The sequence below is a fragment of the Narcine bancroftii genome, chromosome 14, assembly GCF_036971445.1.
Source record: "Narcine bancroftii isolate sNarBan1 chromosome 14, sNarBan1.hap1, whole genome shotgun sequence".
Taxonomy (NCBI): domain Eukaryota; kingdom Metazoa; phylum Chordata; class Chondrichthyes; order Torpediniformes; family Narcinidae; genus Narcine; species Narcine bancroftii.
In genome coordinates, this window is record NC_091482.1 from 44087876 (window position 1) to 44104685 (window position 16810).

The 16810-nt window shown below is 39.4% G+C and overlaps 1 protein-coding gene across 5 annotated transcripts in view; it reads right to left on the reverse strand.

Moving 5' to 3' along the window:
* Positions 1–16810, reverse strand: part of LOC138749500 (E3 ubiquitin-protein ligase NEDD4-like) — a 266638-nt gene that overhangs the window by 15959 nt on the left and 233869 nt on the right. For 4 of the 5 annotated variants that reach the window (XM_069910912.1, XM_069910911.1, XM_069910913.1 and 1 more), the window contains 11 exons: positions 16017–16071; positions 15830–15888; positions 15348–15413; positions 13605–13834; positions 12309–12430; positions 12098–12168; positions 9613–9708; positions 7956–8029; positions 6419–6479; positions 4968–5027; positions 4778–4885 (listed from right to left, as the gene is read on the reverse strand). In XM_069910912.1, coding sequence (XP_069767013.1) covers positions 4778–4885; positions 4968–5027; positions 6419–6479; positions 7956–8029; positions 9613–9708; positions 12098–12168; positions 12309–12430; positions 13605–13834; positions 15348–15413; positions 15830–15888; positions 16017–16071 — 1002 coding nt within the window. Of the gene's footprint in view, positions 1–4777; positions 4886–4967; positions 5028–6418; positions 6480–7955; positions 8030–9612; positions 9709–12097; positions 12169–12308; positions 12431–13604; positions 13835–15347; positions 15414–15829; positions 15889–16016; positions 16072–16810 lie in introns of those variants that run through there. The other variant, XM_069910910.1, reaches the window with a different exon arrangement.

The window sequence follows — 16810 nt, forward strand, 5'->3', positions numbered from 1 at the left end:
GAGGCATTCCGCTAACAACTTGAGCAGACTATTTAACATTATACATTTGGCACAGGCAAAGCATGATCTAAGTATAATAGTTCCACTAGATGCAGAAAAGTCCTTTGATTGGCTAGAATGGCCTTTTTTGTTTAAAGTTTTGAAAAATTTGGAATAGGACAAATGTTGTTAATTGGATAAAAACACTGTATGACAAACCACTGGCAAAAGTCAGTACGAATGGACAAACATTACTAACATTCTACCTCAGTAGATCCAGCAGGCAGGGTTGTTTGTCTTAGCAACTGAACCATTGGCAGAGGCCATCAGGAAAGATCCAGTGAAAAAGGGATTCAAAGTTGGTCAGCGTGAGCACAAGATAAATCTAATGGAAGAAGACGTGCTGTTGTACCTGATGGACCCGGCCAGAGAAAAAAGCAATATCATGTCACTGAATAAATTTGACCATGAAGAATATCAAAGAAACAGCAATTTCAGTTGGCATGCACAAGCTGTGAAATACCTAGGAATCAAGGTTGATAGTAACCTGGAAAATTTATATAACCTGAACTATCCCCCTATGCTGGAGAAGACTGAAGGTGACTTAATGAGATGGAGGGATCTGCCCATCACTTTAATGGGAAGGGTTAACTGCATAAAGATGAAGGTGATGACGGGACTCCAATATCTCTTCCAGTCTTTGCCAATTCCATTGTTTCAATCTTTAATTAAGGTGCTAAAGGATAGCATAAGGAAATTCATCTGGAATGGGAAAGTACCCAGAATAGCCTTGAAATAACTGACGTGGGACTACAGCGTCACTACGTGGGGGGGGGGGGGAAGGGGGGTGCCTAAGCTTGCCTGATTTTAAGAAATATTATCTAGCAGCTCAGTCGAGATTTCTTGCATCCTTTGAGGAAGGAGAACCACCCACTTGGGTGCAAATGGGATTGCATACAATGGGGGAAGAGGACGGTGAACGATTTCATATACAAATGGGATGCCAAATTAATGGCAAAAAAAACGGATAACCCCATACTGAAACATGATTAAAATTTGCCACGAGATTAATGAATGTATTGGAGAGAATGTGGAAATATTGCCAAAGGGGCCACTGATTCATAATGAATTGATGCCCATGAACATGGGCAATAAATGCCTGGAGATTTGGCATCAGCAAGGGATCCGACATATTGAGGACTGCTAGAAGGGGAGACAATTGATGTCCTTTGAGCAGCTAAAGGGCAAATACAATTTGCTTTATGGGACCTTTCACTGTTTACTCCAATTAAGATTATTTCTAAGGGACAGGTGGGGCCCTACAATTACCCCACCTATACCTAGTGAGGTTGAAGGGTTGCTTCGACTCGAAAATGCACCCAAATTTATATCAAGAATGTACTCAGTACTCCAAGGTGAAAGCCCCAAACAGGGGCTGCACACATCAAGAGAAAAGTGGGAGTAAGACCTGAGCATCACAATTGATGAAAGCTGTTGGTTGGATTGTGGTAGAGACAGTGTGACAACAGTGATCAACTCTAGATACAGACTGGTCCAAATCAACTTTCTACACCAGCTCTTCCTCACACCACAAAAAAGCCACAAGGCAGAAACCAGAAGTGCCGGAGACGTGCTTGAGGTGTGGAGTGGAGCAAGGAGCATTCGTTCAGGCAACCTGGTCCTGTGCTAAGCCTTTGGCAGGTTTTGGCCAATATACTAACTAGATTAACAAAGGTAACCGTTCCACCGGATCCAACGTTTTATCTGCTGGGGAACCTTATGGACATAAGATACAAATAAACCAAATTCCAAATTCAATTGGTTTTTCCATGGCAAAGAAATACACAGCGGTGACCTGGAAGTCTAACTCCCCTCTTCTTATCAGCAAGTGGATTACCAAGATGCTTAGCTGTATTCTCATGGAAAAAAAATCATGTATAATCTTAGAAACCATATTACAATTACAGTATGGAAACAGACCATCTTGGCCTCTCTAGTCCATACCGATTTAAGTGATTGTCCTCTAGTCCTACTTACCTTCACTCTCCCCATAACCCACCAATCCCCTCACATCCATGCACCCATCCAACTTTTCCTTAAATGACCAAAATTGACCACCTCTTCCAGAAGGTCATTCCACTCAGCCACCTCAGAGTGAAGTTACCTCTCTTGTTACTTCTAAACTTTTGCCCCTAACCCTTAACTCATGACCTCTCATTTCAATCTCACCTACCCTCAAGGGGAAGAGCCTATTCACATTTACTCTATCTATCCCCCTCAAAATTTTAGATACCTCTCTCAAATTCCCCCTCAACCTTCTTTGAATAAAGACCCAGTCTACTCAATCTTTCTTTGTATTCTAGATACTGCAATCCAGGCAACATTTTAGTAAATCTTCTCTGCATCCTCTCTATCTTATTAATATCCTTCCTATAATTTGGGGAGCAGAACTGCACACAGTATTCCAAATTCGGCCTCACCAATGCCTTGAACGGTCTCAACATCACCTCCCAGCTCCTATATTCTATGCTTTGACATATAAAGGCCACATAACAAAAGCCTTCTTTACCACTCTATCCACATGAGATTCCACTTTCAAAGAACGATGAACTGTTATTCCTAGATCTCTCTATTCGTCTGCATTCCTCAATGTCCTCACCTTCACTGCATACGTCCGGTTTAGATTATTCTTCCCAAAATGAAGCACCTCACACTTATCTACATTAAACTCCATCTGCCACCTTTCAGCCCACTCATCTAAGCAGTCCAAATCCTTCTGCAGTCTCCGTAAACCACCTTCACTATCCACAACTTCCCCTATTTTTGTATTGTCTGTATATTTACTAACCCAATTTACCACTCCATCAACCAAATCATTAATGTAAATGACAAACAACAAGGGACCCAACACTGATCCTTGAGGCACACTGCTTGTCACCGGCCTCCATCCTGACAGACAGTTATCCACCATGGCTCTCTGGCAATCTACCTTCTAGCTACTGTTGAACCCATTTGACTATCTCAACATTAATACCCAGTGCCTGAACCTTCCTTACCAACTGACACAGCACTTCTGTTAAAATATGGCAGCCATATCTGACATACATGGGAGCACAACTGTAGCCACACCCTGATTAAAAAAGACTCACAGAGATCTACTAATAGATGGATTAATGAAAGTAATTATATAAGGGGTGGGTCCACAGCCTCTATGGACACTTACTGGAAGCACCAATACCACATCCAGCCTTTCCCTCTTTCCTTTTTTCCTTCCTCTCTTTTTGTTTTCTCTATCTTTCTCTATTTTGAGGGTGGGGGATGTGGGGGTGGGGCGGTGGGAATGGGAGGGGAGAAACACCACATGTATGTCGATTTCTGGGAGATACTGATATATTCTGTAACAGTCAGTGATGTTATCTTGTTTAGTGATGGAAAATGAAAAATAAGACATTCAATAAAAAGTAGATGAAAATGTATGTAATTTGTATAAACTTAACTACCTCCCATTGCTCTGGAAGATTGTAAGGATCTAGTTAGATGGAGAGCTCTGCCTATAATATTGATAGGCAGGGTTAATTGTTTCAAAATGAAAGTCATGCCCAGACTTCATTATCTTTTTCAATCATTGCCCATTTCATTACTCCAGAGTTTTTTTAAGGTACTTAACGAAGGTGTCAGGAGGTTCCTATGGAATGGTAAGATGGCTAGAAACTCTATGGAGAAATTAACGTGGGATTATAATGTAGGGGGTCTAAAATTACCCAATTTTAAAAAATATTATTGGGCAGCCCAGGCAAAGTTTATTGCATCATTTTTTGATGAAGAGACTATCCCGTCCTGGGCACAAATTGGGCTATAGTTGATGGATGAAAAGACAGCAGAATTTATTTACAAATGGAATACTACATTTAATTCAAAGAAATCAAATAACTCTATACTAAAACATATAGGACAAATTTGGAAAAAAATAAATCAATGTATTGGATTAAAAATCTCCAAAAATGCCCTTGATCCAAAATAATTTAATACCTTTGACTATGGGTAATGAGATCCTGGACATCTGGTGCCAGAAAGGGATCAGATATATCGAGCATTGTTATATACAAAGGCAGGTTATGACATTTGAACAATTAAGAAATAAATATGATTTGTCTATTAGAACATTCTTCTGCTATCTGCACTAAAATCTTTCTTAAAAAATGAGGACCAGATTTTACCTAGATGCAACAACGAAAGGGAAATGTATATAAATTTATATCTAGAATGTATTACATATTCTAAGGCGAGAATCTGAAACCAAACTTGCAAAAAGATCTTGGGAGACCTGGGAGTCAGACTTAGATAAAAAAATTAATGAAGAGTGTTGTCCCTGTGGTTCTGATAGTGATGGTCTATTTCCCAGAGTAGAATCTAATATGAAAGGTCATAACTGTAAGGTGAGGGAGATGGTATAAGAAGGGATGTGAGGGAATGGTTCTTCACTCAGAGGGTGGTGGCTATATGGAAGAGCTGCCAGACAATATAGTAGCTTCCTTTAAGAAACACTTGGATATCTCCATGGATGGGAAGGGAATGGAGGGATCTGGGGGCAAGTGGGGCTACAGCAGGGGGTCATGTTCAGTGTGGACAGGCTGGGCTCAATGATGTTTAATGACAGACTCAATGATGTTTAAGCATAAAAAATGTGCCTGAAAGCTAAAACATCATAATCTTCTTCTTGTGATCTTGTGATATTTGGGAGAATTCAGGCCAACAGTTACATGTCTGCAATGTTCTTTGTTTACTGGCTCTGTATTACCTTCCAGAACCACTGTATGACGGGATGATTTGCATTGTAGCCATTTTTGTACTTTGTATTCTCCCTCCAATCATTCACGTCCACATCTCCAAGTCCACACATCAGCAGCTGAAAGACAAAATTCAAATCCCATCAAAACGAAGAACAAAACTTTGTATGAGCTCAAATGAACAGACAACAAAAAAATTACCTCCAGTTCATTCTCATCAAATATTTTGATGAGGTCTTGTGGGATCAGTTCAAAGAAACCCTAGAAAAAGAAGATCAGGATTTTGCTGTTAGCATTTGTAGTAAAAGTGGCACTGATGCCTTTCATCTATGTTGACTAGATACACCAGCCTTTCTGATGACAGAATAGCCTTTGTTACTTAAATATTAGCACAACAAACAATCTGCTGGAGGGAACTCCGTGGAATGAGCAGTGTCAGTGGGAGAAAAAGAACAAATGATGTTTCAACCCAGAACCTTTCATCAGGATTGAGAGTGTAAAAGACAGATAGATGGTCTAATGAGGGCAAGATGGAACAGCTTGGACAAGGGGCAGTTGGGATTGGTAAACTGGCCTAGCAGAATTCATTCTCCCCCCTGATTAACTGCTCTTCCCTGATTTTCCATAATATATACATTGGCAACCCTGTATCATGGCCCTGAGAATCTAAATTATTACTTTAACTACTCCACATAAAGAATGCCACAAGTCCTGAAGTGCAGTGGTTTTGACCAAGCAAAAGCCTCCTTGAAAATACTCATCTTCAGAAAGAATCTCACTTTGGTTGCCTCATCCCTCATTAAATGTGTAATCTCCTCCAGCCCCCATATCCCCCTGCAATATCCCAGCTTTCCCTGGCTCCAGCACTCTCTTTGTTGGGTTCTTTGCCTTCATCTCTCTCCATCTTATTTCTCTTTCCTTCTCTTGGGCACTCCCCAAAACTACCTCTCACCTGTTATCAATTCTCCAGACATATCAAACAGTCTGGTGGTGATGAGTGCTTCATTTTGGAGTATTTTATTGCTTTCAAATATGTCTGGGTTATTGTTGAGAATTTACTTTTACATCTCGGAATTTCATTTCTATATCTAGGGAGAGATTTCATAAATTACTTTCTTTCTATTTACTTTCCCTCCTTCAATTCCACCTTTCGTTTTTGTGCAAATGCTTTGGCATGAAATTAAAAATCCAAACTTGCCCCTTTACGGCTCAGTCTCATTTTTGCAGAATTAAGAATTCTGCAACCTGATTGGTTAAAGGCAGACGGGACGACAGGCACTGTTCATTCATATTCCAATACCCTGAGAGGAACGAACCAAAGTGATTTTTTAATCACCAATTTCCTGTGCAAAATGCAAACTCAGAAAGTTTACGACAAATGCAGGAGCAAATGTTTGTCCACCATTGACAGTGAAACTTGTTTATGCAAATTTAGAGGACAGACTCCTATTGACCTTCCAGCATTTCACACAGTATTTAGTTCACACTAACAAGCTGACATCTTTAGTTTAGTAGAACTTGCCTTTCTAATTTTATGCACCTCCCACATGATTTTGAAGCTTAAAGATTTGTGGTACTAGAGTTAACCTTGTGAGTTTGTCATGTATTCAAGACTCAAGTAAAGTTGAAGTGATTTTTTTTTCTCTTGTTACCTCTTTGAAGGCATTCATTTGCTCCTGGATTCGATTGACAAACCTCCACTGCATTACAAGGCTGAAAAAAAAACCCCACAAAATGCTTCATTAACAGATCCCACACCACAAGTTTCCCTAACACTGGACAACAAAGATTTTGCTTCCTGAACACTATTGGATGTATTTTATGGATTTTAAGCTGCTGATCACAAACATTACCTTAAATATTCCAACCATTGTTTAAAGATATAAACTACTTAAGTGATTTCCTGTCATATTTTAAGTTCACTTCAAGCAGACAAGTGCCACATGTCTCCATTTCTTCCCGGCTGATTTTGGTGCAGTCAGTGACGAACATGGTGAAAGGTTTCACCAGGACATTACGACCATGGAAAGTGGTATCAGGGCAACTGGAATTCATCAATGCTGGCTGACTATTATTGGACACTGACACGAGAGGCATCAGATGCTGAGTACAAATGAAAATCAGCGGCAAAACATTTTCAGTTAAACTTACACAATGTGTCAGCATCATTAAGCGATTAAACATACTAAATTCAATAAATATTTATTTAATGTTTCTCCACCTTTGTATGTGATACAGAAAATCTGAAATTATATTTGTGTTCATCTTGAAGTTATCTACCATAATCCCCAATTTTTTTCAGGAAGCAAACCTTCTGAAAAAATTTGTTGTCCAGTATAATTAATGCACAATAATTCAGTCAGATTTGTCTGCTCTAACTAGCTGTAATCTGCATTCGAGAGCCTCTTCCCTTATCCCTGGTACCAGAAAAAAATCTCAATCTGAACACAGTTAGCCTCGAGATTAGCACAATGCTATTACAGCACAGGTTTGAATCTGCCGCTGTCTGTAAGAAGTTTTTACGTTCTTATCGTGACTGCGTGGGTTTCCTCCTGATGCCCTGGTTCCCTCCCACATTCCAAATGCCATATGAGGCTAGCAGATTAATTAGCACATGGCACATGGATGTAACAAAATAGAGGGTTATGGGCCATGATATTGGGAAGAGTTAGATTAATGGTGGAATAGGTTTATGCAGACAGTATTTAGGCAGTGCAGGCACATGGGACAGAAGGACCTGTTACTGAGCTGTATCCTTAAATTGAAAATAAATTAAATACTATACAATTTCATCCCAGATATCTGCTGCATCCTGCTCTATAACTCGTCTGTATTTCAATAACAATCCGTGGTCACCCATCTTATTGTTCAGAAAAGACACATGGGTCACACTGGAATGGATTCATTTTGTGCAGCTAATAGAACTGGAAGGAGATATTGATGGACAAAAATTTACTGCTGGAAAAATTAAAGTCAGATTCATTCTGCAAATGCCTCATCGTCCATTTATCTTTTGCTAGTAGCAGGAATCAAAATCGAGGATTTGTTCCCTCTTATGTATTTCACTGTGCGTGAAATATTGAGCCAAACAATGATAAGAATATTTTAAAATTAACATTTTTAACATTTAAATATAAAAAATGTGTACACAGATAGAGGATATAATGCCAGAATTTCCAAGTTACTCACTGAATATACTCTTTCTTGTTTTGGTTTGTAACCAATATTTCTGATCCATTAGGTTTCAGCTCATGTTGTTGAGTCTGGATGAAGAGAAAAAAAATCCAACAGTGAATGTTAACTTCAAAACCACCAGAGGGCAGTTGGGATCATAAATGGTCCAGTTATTGTGCCACATACACTAACACAAGTTTTCAAAAGGCACACAAGACTTATCAACAGGTAATGTAAAACTGAATGCAGTTCATAACACCTCCAAAATGGACAAATAACTGGATCTTTTAGATTTCTGATTTTGTTCTAGAATATGACAAACTATCATCATCAAAGAGCAAATTAAACACATATAAGAGTTTAGCTGTCCTATAAGGAACTTCCCAACCAAGTGCAATAAAATGTTAACAGAATGGTAAAACTGCACATCAATATCCAGAAATAATTGGCATTTTATTTTCTTTTGGACCAATCCAGGTAGTTTGCAGACAAGTGCTTCAACTACTTTCCCACATGTCCATTTGTTAAATTTAGCACATTTTCAAACAACAAATTAATTGTGCCAGTGCCAATTGAGGGTCATTGGCAACAATTAATAATGCAACTGAGTATCTTCTGTAATTCATCTCATTAAGGCCATTTCTGATCTCTGACCAAATTTACCCATGCAATCACAAAGAAAAGCATATGATATTTAAACAATAGGTTTTTTTGAACTCCCAAATTGGAAAAGTTCAACAATTTTGAACCATGAAGTACTATCTGTCTAATCACCCCCTGATTATAGGCACGCCACAGTGCTCCATGTCCCGAAGAAAAGTCTCTTGTTAAGTAACTAACAGATGAAATCATCAATTCCAAAGAAATAAATTTGACAGCTACTCTCTAAAAAGATGGAAACAACTCTCTAAAAAGATGAATGCACTAATGTTCAAAAATGTTGGATGCTAAATATTCAGCTCTGAATCATTTGTCAAATTATATAATAGTTATGGGAATTTTATACACAAACATATTAGAGAAACTCAGCAGGTCATGCAGCATCTATGGGAAGTAAAGAGTTACCAACATTTCGGGTCTGGGCCCTTCATCAAGGAAGGGCTCAGGCCCAAATCCTTGGTCAAAAAGCTCTTTAATTCCTATGGATGCTGTGTGATGTACTGAGTTTCTCCAGTACGTTTGTGTTTTACACTCTACCCCAGCATCTGTACATGTTAACGCATGTGAGCTTTAATCTGCAGTATTGTGAACATATGACGGAGGCAGCGAATTGAAGGAAAGGCAAGCAATTGAAGGAAAATGATGCCATCATAAACTGAATCCAGCAACAATCAGCAAAAAAGATTATAACCCCGACACTAAGTATGGTATTATGAGTGTTTCTACAACTTCACACGTTATATCAAAGTTGATTCATAAACTACACAAACAGGATACAAGATGCAAGTTGGAAGTCATAATACAGACTGTATATAAATGGTGCCCATGAGGACAGCAAAATAAAAGCCGGATCTAAATAATCACTGCAACGACACTCAGAGGTTGGTTTTATTGCAGTTGCTTCAAATTATTAATGCAGTTTTAGGGGGAGATTTGTACTTAAAACAGTCATCAAACCAAAGCATCTGTAACTGGTAAATTACTGATAATGTTCACACACGTGCCTACCCACCTGACCAAACAGCTCCTCATCAACCACGAATCGAATGTCCAAATCAGTAGGATCATTTTCTAGAATCCACATCAGTGAATTGTAATACTCGCTATCCTGTAATATTGAAGGATGAAATTCATGTCACTCAATTATGGCTTCCCATTTTCAAATCTTTTGCGCATTGAATTCAAATGCAAAGGTAGTGCAATCATTTAAATTTTACAAATTCCTAGTTCTGGAAAAATAAATAAGTTAGTTTTCCCATATTACTTCCAAATGTACACTTTGAGGTGGGGGAGGTTAAAACTTGGCTCATTTCCATCTCCCATGTCCTCCTTTCCAGGAGACTAACACTGGATTCTGAATTACTCAAATTTTTGGTTTGCTGATCAAGATTTTTAACTGTTTTAATAAATTGAGTTTGCTGAACTGGTTAGGCAAACTGAGCTGTATTCAGGGGCAATTATGTTTGGCTACAATTGGAGTAAAAAAGATGAGCCAAGGACAAGGCTGGGAAAAGTAGTCAGGATTCTGGCTGGGCCTGCGACTGAAAAGCTGAGTTTGCTTTTAGAAGAGCTTCAGACATTGCAAATATTTGTGAAGAATGAGGTTTGGAAGACCAAGAGGAAATTTCTTTGCTTGAACTACTGCAAGTAGGATTATTGAAAATAGCTTTCTTTGGCTGAAAATCTACAGAGCAAAGGGTCGTATAGGGATTTATGATGGCCATCTGGGGAAGAGAAAGACAATAACAGTTTAATAAGAGTAAAGAAGCAGAATTTAATTCTAATATACTGTAGAAATATGGCAATAGGCAAAGATATATATATATTCAGTACTGATCTGAAACTGCTGTATTACATAAATGATGTCTTCCTGAACAAGATAAAATTGCTGATGCATTCCCTGGTTAAAAAAATAGTTCTGAGGTTCTAACCTGTTATTTAGGACATTTACATTCTGTTCTTTATCCTATACATACAAATATTCGAGGATTTACACTTCCTCCACTATCCATTTGCTGGAGTAACACAGAATAAAATCCTGGTTTCATTTCTATATGAGCCCCGATTAGGTATTATTTGGTGTAACTCCTTCAATACATTTTATAAATCTTCCTGTTACTTGTGGTTTGTGTTGCAAATATTCCCACGGCCTCATTTTGCAGTTATTTGCTTTGCAACTAGTTACAACTACCTCCATTTGTCTGCCAGTCTCACACATTTGCAAATGATAATGTAATCTTAAATTTCATGGATGCAAATGATCTCTCTCAATGAAGCTTCAAATTAGCCATTCTCAAGCCCCCTTAGGACTCTGCTCAAAGTTTATGGGCCCCCTTCCCTGTGAAGCAGTCAAGTTTTGGTTTCTTCTGTACTTCTACCGAATGCATAAAAAATATTTATGTTACATGAGGTAAAAAGAAAACAAGGCAATTAATACTATGGCTCACAACAGGGGGGAGGGGGGGGTGGGGAAGAGGGGGGAATAATAGGGCCCCCATTAAGAATGGCTACTCTAAATGCACAAAACAAGTTCATCAGCGGAACGCAGTATGGCCATCACTGTCATTTCTTATCTCTCAACAATCTAAAATAAATGTGTTCAATCATTTAACTGCTCAATGGGAACACTTGTTGCGCACTGATTCCCTGAAAAAGCCCTTAGGATATCCTGAAGCTATATCAATTTTACATTATGAACTATCAATTTTCAACTCACTTTCAAATAATACTCCAATTCATTCTCAAACAACTACAACATTCCCATTCATTTAGTCTTTGCAATAAACTTACAAGGGGTTCAGTTCTTGAGGTCTCCAGCTTGGACCTATCTGCAAGAACTTTTGGGACAATTACATAATTTAATTAATCCAGAATGCTCCCTCTCAATAGTGAATGGAGGCCTTCTTTGTAAGTCCATGCTGAGGTCTGCCAACAAATATTACAAATGACTGAACACGTGGAAGGAACTGCAAATTTTCATATCGACACAAATATGAACCAATAACCACTATCACCTTTAGGATATGAAAGGAAGTGACCCTTGATAATTTAAATTTCCCTGCTCATTTCTCAAGTTTGAGCATTTGCTTGTTGTGGCCATCAATCGTTGCCAATTGAAATGCCTGCTCTCTACATTGATACAATGGGACTTTCAAGCATTAATTACTGGACAGTGATCAAAAAACAAGAGTCCAACAGCCTCCATCCACACCACAAATGAGACAAGTTTAGCAATGACAATACATTTGGAATCTGGAACATACTGCCTGCCTGAAGGGTTGGTGCAGGCAAATACTCTCACAATAGTTGGATATCACGACAAGCTCTTGAATAACCATGGTCCAGAAGGCTATGGATGAAGTGCTCCCGAATTGTCTTGGCATCGATGGTATTTCTGTAATACCTGACTATGCCGCCCTCACCTTTCATACAGCATAATATATTAACCAGAGTAATGATCGAAGTAATATCTATTCTGTTTAACATGAGAGACATACCACTGACTCCATGTCCTGCAACGTTATTGGCTTCTGCAGCATCATCTTGTACAAAGGCCGAATAAAGAAGCCTACATTGAGAACAACAAAAGACATAGGAGTATATTACTATAGTATAGGGGCACCACATTCTTATCTTTTATGAAGTTTACAACAATTCTTCTATTTACAAATAAGTACATTGAATGCATCAATGCACATCAGTACCTACCATCTAACAGTTTCCCATGAAAAACAGCCATTCCAGCTACACGACCGATGAACTTGAAGTAAGACACATGCTCCTCATTGCAGAGTCCAGAATTTGGGTTTATCTGTAAGGTGTAATTGTCCCTTTTCGGGAAAGGATGTTATTTAATTGGATTAAATGATTCTGCATACAAAATGCAGAGCTAAAATGCCATTAATACAAAAAATATAAAATCAATTCCACAAACAAAGTCCAACAGAAAGTAGTTCCAATCAACAATGACTATTAGAATTCAGATCCCCATTCCGCGGTAATGATACCATGGGAAGTATGCAGATCATTATGGGAGACCTGGAGAAATTGTGCAAAGCTGGAGGCGTAAGGGCTTGGATATGTACGAGGAGGGAGTTAGATCTGTGGAAATGAGAGGAGAGATGGTTGGCTGATGGTGGACAAACTAAGGGGGCAAAATTTGAAGCAAATAATGGGGGTACTCAATCACCTGGTAAATAGTGGGGGTACTCAATCACCTGGTAAATAGTGGGGGTACTCAATCACCCGGTAAATAGTGGGGGTACTCAATCGCCTGGTAAATAGTGGGGGTACTCAATCACCTGGTAAATAGTGGGGGTACTCAATCACCTGGTAAGTCTGGAAGAGAGTTGCAATAAAACAAATAAGGACAAGGATGTTATGAACAAGAAGAGCATTGGACAATCTGCATACATCTTCATTTAGCTCTCTTCCACTGTGATACAGCAACAATAAGGTGCAGGAAAGGTGCAGAGGAGATTCACCAGGATGCTGCCTGGTTGAGAGATCATGCCTTATGAAGCAAGGTTGACAGAGCTGGGGATTTTCTCTTCAGAGTGATGAAGGATGAGAGGTGACTCAAGATTATGAGAAGCTAAGATAGGGTGGATAGCCAGCACCCTTTTCCTGGGAAAACAATCACAAATACCAGAGGACACATTTTAGCCAAGTGGAAGAAAGCTTAGGGGATATGTCAGAGGTATTTTACACAGAGATGAGGTGATGTGGTGAGTGCCTGGAATGCATTGCCAGGTGATGGTAGAGTCTGGTACAATCGGGACATTCAAAAGACGCATGGACATAAGAATAACAAGAGGGCTATGTGTGTGAGGTTGGGAAAAATTACATTATGGTATAGGTTTTCATGGGTCGGCACAACATTGTGGGCTGAAGGGCCTATACTATACTGGAATGTTTTATGTTCCATGCTAGTATTTCACTGCTTATATATTGTGGAAATAAGGCAATCAAGCGATCTTGCAACAGATGAAAGAAGTTACTTACGTGGCAGAATATTCGAACAACCCATAATATGGATTGAACATTTCCTTGGAAAGGAGGAAAAACCATTCTCTGGCAACGCCACCATAATCCAATCCCTTTTCAGAATCAAACTCAATCCAGAGTCTGGCTTTAAGGAATTCTGCTCTCTTTACAGACATTATTTTTCTGTAAGAGTCTTCCAAGATTGTGTTGCGACGGAGCTTCATTTCAAATCGATTTGGACCATCAGTCTGTAAAAAAAAAAGTTAAATTAGACTTCAGAGGAGACAATGGACTTGAAATTTAAATATTTAATTTTAGTAGATATTAATACAGAGAATATCCAGAGAAACGCTGTTTCATCAGGTCATCTATGCACAGCCAAAAGACAATAAACTGACCTTGAACTTGAAAAGAATTAATATCAGGAACATAATTTGATTCACAGAATATTAGAGTTAAATGTGCTATTACATAATCAGGAGATGAAAACAAATCAACTAACAAGTTACTCTTCAAAGTGCAGTTGCTGAACGTTTCAACCCATTGATTAGTTTGCAGCCAAGTCCAACTAACAGAGCCAAAGGGAAAGTCCAATTATTCTGTTTGAGCCGTCTTGTTTCAGGAAGCAGTAGTTAGTGTAACCCCAGAACTTACTGCTCTTCAATATAGCTTTCACAGCCACAAAAACAAGTAGATGAGGCCTCACCAAACAGAATAATGGGAGTCATCTTCATACCCTTTCATTCGACAGTGTGGAGTTGTTCAGCACCAATACAGGCCCTTCAGCCTATCTCGTCCATGTTGACCAAGTTATCCACCTATTTCACTGTGTTTGGCCTGGATCCTTCTAAAGCAGTCGTATCTAGGAACCAGTCTAAATGTTTTTTTTAGAAATTGCATTATCCCTGCTTCCATAATATTAAACATAGTTGTGCCAGCCAGTCCTCACCTGCCCCTGTCTGTTAGAACCACAGAAAACCACAGCTTAGAAACAGGCCTTTCAGCTCATTTGTGCTGTCCAGTGCCAATAACCCCCTTAACCCTCCGATCCATGTATCTATTCAAATTTTTCTGAAATGTCAAAATGGAGCGTGCATTCGCCACTTCAGCTGGCAGCTCGTTCCAAACTTGCACCACTCTCTGTGTGAACGTCCCCTCTAATGTTCCCTTTAAACATTTCACCTTTCAACCCTAACCCACGTCCTCTGGTTCTTTTTTCATCCAACCTCAGTGGAAAAACCCTACTTGCGTTTACTCTAATTCTACTCCTCATTATACTGGCCACATGGACTTGCTAGATTTGTCCTCTACATTGTTCTCCCTACCTGCTGCACTGCTACTATACTTCACAAGTCTGTCAAATTAGTTTAAGCTTTCCTTAGTAGTGTGAGCAAACCTCCTTGCAAGGGATTCAGTTCCCCCTCCAGTGTAGATACTACCTGTTTTTCTTGTAGATCCCACCCAAACCTGACGCCATCTCAATGTATTTTAAGCCCTCTCTCCAGCACCAACTCTTTAGTCACAAGCTCATCATTCCTATCCATCTATTTACTCTCATTAGCATGAGGCACAGCTATTAATTTCGAGATTACAATATACATACTTTCTCTTTTCTCTCGTAATTCGACTGGCCCTAATATATTTCAGTCATTGACACCCCATAACATTAAATATGCATGCACTGGGTACCATCAACAATGGAGTTGAATCTAATGCAGCTACAGAGGAAACTATTCTCCATCATTTGACTTTTACACTCACCGGCTTCTGCAGCTTTTTCCTGAAATAATCATACTTCTGTTTGTAATCCCTCGAGTAAGGCACAGCCTGAAATTTAAAGCAAAATGAAAAGTCAGGCAAGGCAATTTTTTAATATACATTTTCCATCAACGTCTACCTTGAGTAATTTCAATGTTTTTAAAAAATTTATTGATATAGCACAGTAACTGGCCCTTTTGGGCCCATGAGCCTGTCCCACCCAAACACACCAATTAATCGACAATCTCTGTAGGTTTGTGGAGGGTGGGAGGAAACTGAAACACACAAACTCTTTACAGACAGCTCTGAATTCGAACCTGGGTCACTGGCACTGTGACGGCATTGCACTAACTGCTACGCTAACCGTGCCGCCTTAATGTTTAGTACATAACAATAGCTACACACAAAACGGCATTTCCAAGCCCAAAAATGATTCATAAATAGAAATGCAAAATTCGAAGCACAAACAGTAAACATGCACTTACAGGTCCGGTGATGGCCACATTTTGTAAACGAGGATCCTCCCACTGAGTAGCTTTGGTATCTGCCAGACAGTATTTAACAGTTACTTTCCGACATTTATGGCCATGCAGGCCACAATAAAAGACAATATTTATATAACTGATGAGCCTTTCATGAAGCTGTTTAGAACTGTACAAACATGATACTCACTATGATCGATGTAGAAAACACGACCATCTGAGTGGATCCGTTCCTCCCAACCAGGCTGTAATGAGATAAATTTTATCAAAACTAGGTCTTTGAGACAAAGCTTCAAAACTTCATTCATTTTTCACAACTTGACCATTGCTTGCAAAGCCAACATTGATGGGGTGAGCTATCATCCTGCTGCTGAAAGACTTCCTACAAAGCTGATGAGTGGGAAGTTCCAGGAATTTGATAAAGAGGAATCAGCAATACAGTTTCAAGTTAGGATAGTATCTCCCTGTGCATTTGCTGCTCTTGTCCTTGATGGTAGAGAGTTAGGGTTTGGACTGAGACATTGCTATGTTAGCTGAGGCGAGTAACTATAGTGTATTTGGTGGACCACACTGTTCATAGGTATGAATGTTGGATGAGGTGCCAACTGGGTGGGCTACTTTGTCCTGGATGTGGGAAACTGGAGCTGCACATATGCAAGCCAAGTGGAGATTGTTCCTTACTTGTGCCTTGTTGGGAGAAAGGCTTTGGAATTTGAGGTGAGTCACTCGCTGAAGGACACCCAATTTCAGGCCTGCTCATGCAGCCACAGGTTTGTGACTTGACCAGTTAATCTGGCCATAGGTGACTTCCATGATATCGACTGGGGGGGGGGGGGGGGGGGGGGGCATTGATGGTGACATCATTGAATGGCAAGCATAGGTTACCATACTCTCTCACTGGAGGTCATTGCCTGGCACTTTTGTGGGATAAATGTCACTTCTCACTAATTAGCCCATACCTAAATGTCATCTTGGTCATTCTAC